Source organism: Populus euphratica, unplaced genomic scaffold (genome assembly GCF_000495115.2).
Source record: "Populus euphratica unplaced genomic scaffold, PopEup_1.0 scaffold53.1, whole genome shotgun sequence".
In the NCBI taxonomy this organism is placed as follows: Eukaryota; Viridiplantae; Streptophyta; class Magnoliopsida; order Malpighiales; family Salicaceae; genus Populus; species Populus euphratica.
The window spans coordinates 789,500-798,144 of NW_011499934.1; the positions used below are offsets into that span (position 1 = coordinate 789,500).

At 35.9% G+C, this 8,645-nt stretch overlaps 1 protein-coding gene across 1 annotated transcript in view; it reads right to left on the reverse strand.

Moving 5' to 3' along the window:
* The window catches only part of LOC105136360 (protein YLS2-like), a 24,596-nt gene extending 18,391 nt beyond the window's left edge, over positions 1 to 6,205 (reverse strand). The window contains exons 1-3 of the mRNA XM_011041669.1: positions 5,795 to 6,205; positions 5,486 to 5,698; positions 5,202 to 5,272 (exon numbers count right to left, since the gene is read on the reverse strand). Of these exons, the coding sequence (XP_011039971.1) occupies positions 5,202 to 5,272; positions 5,486 to 5,698; positions 5,795 to 5,941 (431 nt within the window). The 5' untranslated portion in view covers positions 5,942 to 6,205. The remainder of the gene's footprint in view (positions 1 to 5,201; positions 5,273 to 5,485; positions 5,699 to 5,794) is intronic.
* Positions 6,206 to 8,645: the final 2,440 nt, after the last annotated feature.

An 8,645-nucleotide genomic window follows, 5' to 3' on the forward strand; every position in this document is an offset into this window, starting at 1 on the left:
TTTGAAGCCTTTTATACACAACAAGGCATCGGACATCAGACAACACCAGCTTATACACCACAGCTGAATGGTGTAGCTGAGAGGAAGAATCGAACAATTCTTGATATGGCAAGAAGTCTACTCAAAGCAAAGAAGCTGCCCAAGCAATACTGGGCTGAAGCTGTATCATGTGCAGTATATTTGTTGAACCGCTGCCCAACCAGAAGTTTGCAAGCTATCACTCCACAAGAAGCATGGAGTGGTCACAAACCAAGTGTTACTCATCTTCGAGTCTTTGGTTGTGTGGCATATGCAAAGATCCCAGATGCAAGAAGGACCAAACTCGATGATAAAAGTGAGAAATGCATCTTTGTCGGATATGGTGAGAGAAGAATGGGATACAAGCTGTATAATCCCATCACCAAGAAGGTAATTATGAGCAGAGATGTTATCTTTGAAGAAGATAAAACTTGGCAATGGAATGATGACCAAGAAGCAGTTAAATGGATCAGCACTGATTTGATCCTTGAAGATGAAGAAGTACCAACAGTACTTGCAGAAGGTCCAATAGTACCAGAAGATGAGCCACAAAGTCCGGTACACAGATTTCCTGTATTCAACAGGAGAAACACGCCAGAATCATCATCAATACCATCATCATCAGCATCCTCATCAGAAGGACCAAGAAGGATGAGAAATCTAGAAGAGCTGTATGACGCCACTCAAGTAATGGAAGATACAACTCTATTTTGTTTCTTTGCAGATAGTGACCCACTTAGCTTCAATGAAGCTATCACAGAAGAGAAGTGGATAAAAGCAATGGATGAAGAAATACATGCCATTGAGAAGAATGATACCTGGAAGCTGACTTATCTACCAGAAAACAAGAAAGCAATAGGTGTCAAATGGGTCTATAAGACAAAGAAGAATGCAAAAGGAGAAGTGCAAAGATACAAAGCAAGATTAGTGGCGAAAGGCTACAAACAGAGAGAAGGCATTGACTATGGAGAAGTGTTTGCTCCAGTAGCCCGGCTAGAGACAATCAGATTGATGATCTCACTAGCAGCACAACATAGATGGAAGATCTATCAACTTGATGTGAAGTCAGCATTTCTGAATGGCTTCCTAGAAGAAGAGATCTATGTTGAACAACCACTTGGATACATTGATGATGAAAATGAAGGCAAAGTATACAAGTTGAAGAAAGCCCTCTACGGTTTGAAGCAAGCTCCGCGTGCTTGGAATACCAGAATTGACAGGTATTTTCAAGATAATGGAATTGAAAAATGTCCATATGAACACGCAATTTATGTGAAGAAAGAAGCAGATGGCAACATATTATTTGTGTGCCTATATGTTGATGACTTGATATTCACCAGCAACAATCCTACCATGTTCAAAGACTTCAAGAAAAGCATGGTACAAGAGTTTGAGATGACAGACATTGGTCTGGTGGCACATTTTCTTGGCTTAGAAGTGGTGCAGAAAGAAGAAGGGATTTTTATATCCCAAAGCGGTTATGCCAAAGATATTTTTGAAAGATTCAAGATGGAAAGCTGCAATTTAGTATCAACTCCAGTTGAGAATGGAGTGGAATTAAGGAAAAGTAAAGTTGGAAATGTTGATCCAACTTACTTCAAAAGCTTAGTAGGAAGTTTAAGGTACTTGACATGTACCAGACCGGATATACTCTACGGAGTCGGACTGATCAGCAGATATATAGAGAAGCCAGACCAGTCTCATTTGAATGCAGCCAAGAGAATTCTTCGCTACATCAAAGGCACAATAAATGAAGGTATGTTTTATACCTTAAGTACAAATTTCAATCTTACTGGCTACTCGGATAGTGATTGGGGTAGAGATCTGGATGAAAGAAAAAGTACAACAGGGTTTGTATTTTTCATGGGAGATACATCTTTCACATGATCATCCAAGAAGTAATCGATTGTCACGTTGTCAAGCTATGAAGCTGAGTATGTTGCTGCCAACTCAACTATATGCCATTTAATATGGTTAAGGAATTTGTTGAAGTTTTTGGGATTTCCTCAAGAAAATCCTACAGAGATTTATATCGATAATTGATCAGCGATTGCATTAGCAAAGAACCCGGTGTATCATGAAAGAAGGAAACATATGGATACACAACATCACTTTATCCGAGAGCATGTAAAGAATAAAGAAGTCGAGCTGATATCCTGCAAGACAGATGATCAAGTTGCAGATATCTTTACCAAGCCATTGAAGAGAGAAGTATTTATCAGATTGAAATTCATGCTTGGAATGACATCCCTCGATTGAGTTTAAGGGGGAGATTTGTTGAAGTAAACTCAATCTAGAAGGTCAAGAAAGACAACCACCAGCTGTCACCGCCTAACCGTCCAGCTGCTAGCCACCAGCCGCCAGCCGCTTTCACACCATCGGCCACAGCCGCCTTCACACTTGAAGGTTGAATTTTCTTGTTTTGAATTCGTGTATAAATAGATAGCTGAGTTTATGTTATAATATGTGGAGAGATTTGAGAGAAACACTAGAAAGAAATAGAGAAAGAGAGGGTGTGCATTGTAAGCTTTTATTTATGTTGTAAGCTTGTTGTTCTTGAAATAAAACAGTGTGTTTTATCCCCTCCAAGTGTTTCAAAGCCACTACAAGTGGTTTCTCCCACCAACAATAATCACCCGTTCTCAAACTGGTTCTCTACGTCTAAAATCCTTTCCCGACTACACCTCTTGCCCTTACCACCAATATCTCTTTATATGAACCAAAAACCTTTTCTCAAGCCATAATTTCTAAAGAGTGGAGAGCTGTCATGCAATAAGAATATGTTGCATTGCTTCAAAACAATACCTGGGATCTTTTTCCTTGTCCTCTTGACGAACATGTTATTGATACTAAATAGGTATACAAAATGAAACAAAAAGAGTATGGGAGCCTTGATCGTGGTAAGGCTAGGTTGGTTGCCAAAGGCTTTGAACAAGTCTACGATATTGATTATTCAGAGACTATATTCATCCCTGTCACCAAACCTGCCATGGTTTGCCTTGTCTTAGCCATTGTCACTTTAGTTGGCCTATACGCCAATTGGATATTTCTAATGCCTTTCTTCTTAGCACCATTGATGAAGAAGTCTTTATTGAACAACCTTGTGGCTCTGTTGATCCTAATTTTCCTGATTATGTGTGTAAACTCAACAAGGCTTTTATGTACTCTTAAGATCTTCGAGCTTGGTTCAAACGCTTATCTCAATCTCTTATAGAGCTTGACTTTATTGGGTCTCAGGTGACCACTCACTTTTTACTTATCAACATGGTAGTGCTTTCATTTATATCTTAATTTATGTTGATGACTTATTAATCACGGGCTCTAGTGATTCTTTTATTTCCTCCTTAATAAACTTCACACAGAGTTTGCATTGAAGAATTGGGGTCTTCTAAATTTTTCTCTCGATATCCAAGTGTTTTGGGATTCATATGGTCTCCATCTTCTGCAAAGTAAGTACATGCTTGATGTACTACATCATGCTCGGAGCCACACCCTACATTGTTCTATGTGTTGCACGCGAGAAAATTTCTTCCACCTCAAGGGATTCTCTTGAAAACATAACTGAGTATCGCCAAATTAAAGGGGCTTTCCAATATTGTTTTGAGTAGTTAGAGAATAATATAAATTATATTTTGAAATTTTATCTAATAGTTTAAATTTTTGGGTTGAAATAGTTCTTTGACATGATATTAGAGTCTTGATGACCAAGCGGTCACGAGTTCGAAACTCACCATCCCTATTTATTTAATAAAAATTAAATACAAGGTAATGTGGACCTGTACAAGTTTCAAGCCCAAAGAGTTTTCACATGAGAGGGTGTATTAGAGAATAATATAAATCATATCTTCAAGCCCGAAGGGTTTTCATTTGAAGAGGTGTGTTAGAGAATAATATAAATCATATCATGTCAAATAACTATCTCAACCCAATATCTTCAAGTCCAAAGGGTTTTCATTTGAGGGGGTGTGTTAGAGAATAATATAAATCATATCATGTCAAATAACCATCTTAACTTAATAGCTTAAGTTATTAAGTGAAGTCTTATGATATAATTTATATTATTCTCTAACACACCCGCTCAAGTGAAAACCTCTTTGGGCTTGAAACTTATACATTATCTTATACTTAATTTTTATTAAATAAATGGAGGTGGTGGGATTTAAACTCATGACCACTTGATCATCAAAACTCTAATTGAATTAAGATAATTCTTTGACAACTCGTCCAAAAATTATCTACTTTGTGAATCAGTTATGTCAACATCTACATTCTCCTCCCACTCAACATTTTCTACACAACTTGAAGGGCACTATAGATCATGGGTTGTACTATACAAGTGTTTCTCTTTGGCATACATGCTTTTACAAACTCTGTTTGGGCAGGTGATCCTGATGATCACAGATATACTACCGGCTATGGAGTCTTTCTCAGCAATTTGTTGTTTCCAGTTCAAGAATAAAGGCTAAATATCATGCTCTTGCAACGACCATAGCTAAAGTATACTAGATTCGAATGGTTATGAAAGATCTACGTATCTCATTATCTTTTCCTCCTATTATACATTGCGATAATCTTGGGGCTATCTCTCATGCTTCAAATATAGTGTTTGATGCTCGCACCGGGCATGTTGAAGTTGATGTTCATTTTATACGTGAGAAGGTTCAAAACCGAGATATTTCCATTTGTTTCATTCCCATCATTGATCAGTTAGCTGACCTCTTCGCCAAAGGTCTTTCCTCCTCTCGGATTTGCTCTCTATACGACAAGCTCATGGTAACTGAACCACCCATTCGCTTGCGGGGGGTGTTAATGTAGCTGCAAATCAGCATGACAAATAGCAGCAAATCCCACCACTTCTTCATTCTACTTTATTGTAATTATCTGCTTTCCTTGTATATTCGGTATTGATTGTGTAGATTACTTTAGACACAGAGGTTGTACAAAATAATCATTATATAAAAGGATTCTCCGCAGTGATCATGGTATCGAAACTAACCAAGTCCTTTAAGAAAATTTTCTATTTTTTGATGTTCAATTGAAGGCCTACCAGTCACCTTGTCTTTCGATGGCCTACAAAATGGTCAAGGAGTGCAGGGTTTACCCCCACAAACTCACTGGCAGAATTGGTAAATGTGTTTCTTAATAAGAAGGTGCAACATGGAATTGGATTCTATAAATATTACCTTATTTTGGATCCACCATTAGTATGTGTTGCGAGAACCACCACTCCATCTTCACTAACCTTAAGCAAACCCTGAAATCATAACAATTCCTTAATTAGTGCGACGAACTAGCTAGCTGATGTTACTGTCCCTACCATTATAACTAGTAACCTAAAGTTGCTTTGTTAACCAACCATAATTTATTTTCATTTTCTGGTTTCTGGGGTTCTTCTGTTTTGTTTTTGCTCATCTTCCTTACTATCACCAAGTCTCAACTACAAGTGCTTGTTTCGGAATTATCTTACCTTTTCAGCATCACAAACAATAAGACCACCTTCCTTCGAAGTTGCAATCCCAAGTAAACCATCACTGTCTATCTTCTTCCAATTCTCCCAGGATCCGTTCTTATGCATTCTTTTGATCCACCCATCTCTAACAGCTGTGTAGAGGATACCATCTCTATCCACGACAACATCCTCTGGGCGATCTAGAAATCCTTCTCCAAGTTTAGTCACTTCCTACAGGGAAAATAAAAAAAGAAATCGGCGTGTGCGCTATTAGTAGAAAGCTTGAAATTATCGCAAGTTGAGAACGAATCATGTTCAACTGCTTGCCTGTAAGTGCTTGTTTGTGGGAAGAGCTGAAGCGGGAGGCAGTTCAAGCAAGTCCGGAGATATAGGTGAGAAGTAGAAGATTTGAAATGTAAAGGCAAGCAAACAAGCTAGCAGAAAGCCTGAGCATGCTGAAACACAAGGTATCATTGCCCTATCAAGACCAGTCTGGAAGAGCTGTTTCAGTGAGGTATGTGGTAATGGGGAGGAAAATCTTGATATAGATAATGTTATGTAATATAAAACTCTCAAGCTTCTGTATATATTGGGGTAAATTATGAGTAAATGTAATACTCGGTCATTACAAGAAGTAACTCTGATATATCAGATTTATTTCTATTCAAACTGAAATGCTGGCCTGGCCTGTGTTGCTTCAGGGATGCGCATGAAGGTGTAGCAAATTCAGTATTTTCATCGATTTCTTTCGTTCAAATACTAATCAGTAGACTCAAACACCAAATTATACTTGTTCTTCAAATCAAATATTAGGTTCTAAAGCATCAAGAAATTGAAAACCATCTTATCTTTTTATTATTTCTTTTCTACTGGTGGGAACTAGAATTTCTTTTTTTCTTTTTTTGTTTTTTTTTTCAGTTTAGTCAATTACTGGCCGCCACCTGCTGCAGAAATTGTAGTTTGAACTATTTTCAAATGAATCTGTACATAAAAATATTTCGAATAAAATAAAAATTAAACTTTTGCTTACATATTTCATCAATTAGAAACAAACACAGTAAATTGGTGAATTATTTTTATTTTTTTTGTAATTGTCCACAATAATTTTTCATATTTTGAAAAAGTTGTATGATAACCTTGTTATCATTGTAATATATTATCTTGCTAATATTTGGGATTAAGTTACCAAATTTGTAATTGAAATATATTATTTGTTGTTAGCCACCTTAGACATGTCAAAAAAGAATGATTATTTTTTTAGGAGTGCTAATGAAAAATGTAATAATTCTTTTAGGTATGTCAAGAGAAAATAGTTATTTACTTAAAGTGTGCCAAGGAAGGATAGTTATTACCTTGAATTTAATTAATTGTCAAGTTTAAGTGCCTTGGATTTGTTGAACGATCAAGTCCAAGTGTCCTGAAACTAGCATATTTGATAAATCCACGTTACTTTAAAATTAGATTAATGCCAAGTTCAAATATCTTAAACTTGACATGTTTGCTAGATCCATATTACCTCATTTTTTTAGGTATGTCAAGAGAGGATGATTATTACATTGGACTTGTAGGTTGATTAGTACTTAAAAGTGCATTTTTATCATGGTTTTATATCATCATTTTGCACTTGAAGTATCAATAACTCCTTAACTAAAACATGTTTTATAATAATATATCTAATAACCTAAGATACCTTTAATTTGTGGTAAATATTCATTTTAAATGCAGGCCTATTAGATAAATGAAAGGATTGATTTATGAATTTAAGAACTGAAATTGAAAGGATAAAGAGATGGCCAAAATTAGAAAAGAGATGTCGGTGCAATCCAAACCGGAACACTGTTCGGTAATTGGGTCATATCTGGAGCTACAGATCTCAGATTTAGGTCCAATTTATATGGATGGAAAGGTAAGACATAGGCCTACAACTTTCATATGGAGCCCAAGATCTAAAAAGGCCATTATCAAGTCCAAATTGTAGCAACAACAAAGAAGCCCGAATCTGTCTTCCAGCCCGAGCACTGTTCGGTATTTTGGCCATATCTGGAGTTCTAGAAGTCCAAATGAGCTGAATTTTTTACACAAGAAAGCTGAGACAATTGCCTACAACTTTCATGTTTGCAACTGGCTCCAATTTTGACGTTATCAATGACGTTTTGGGCAGACAAGAGAAGATAAGGATTGTCACCAAGTCAAAAGTTGGTCACCCACTTATCAATTAGTCATCAAATCAATAGTTCCCATTTTTGGCCTATAAAAGGAGGCATTTGCCATGCATTTAGGCATCTTGATTTCCAGATCAAGATCATGCTCTTCCTTTCTCTCTTTGTATTTTTTATGCTTTGTTTTCATTAATATTAAGTTTATGCCTTTCATTTCCTTTCCTTTACTTAGTTAACTTTTATGTTCTTATTTTGTTTATCTATTTTGCTTTCTTTCATTATGTCTAGCTAAGTTAATTATGTCAAGGTGAAAAGGTTACACTAATGGTGTAAGAATAAGTATAATGTAAACTTAATATGGACTTTAATGTTTGATACTAACATGTTTTATATTTGCTATCTTGTTCACTCTTTAATACTTTGCTTGTTAAATGACTAATCTTGATTTATGTTATATAACACTTGGTACAACAAATGCTTGGCACTTTCATAGCCCATAATGTATGGTATAACCGACACCTGAGCTATGAAAGGAACTTGATTTGTTGTTAACATAAGTTATAATCATGAATGCTTGACGAGATTTACAAGTATTAGCATTAATTGAATAAGATGACTAATGTAATCATGTTAACAATATATAATCTGATTGGAACCTCCTTTGTGTGTGGTTTCCAATTCAATAATAAGAGTTTATACTATACTTGTTTGATATACCATTAGTGGAACCTCTAACCTTGACATTTGTTATTATCATTGTTTAATCGTTACATTAATATTCCATCTCAAAGTTCTCATCATCTTCTTCTTCTTCTCTTTCTTTATTATTATTATTATTATTACTACTACTACTACTACTACTACTACTACTACTACTACTACTACTACTACTACTACTACTACTACTACTACTACTACTACTACTACTACTACTACTACTACTACTACTACTACTACTACTACTACTACTACTACTACTACTACTACTACTACTACTACTACTACTACTACTACTACTA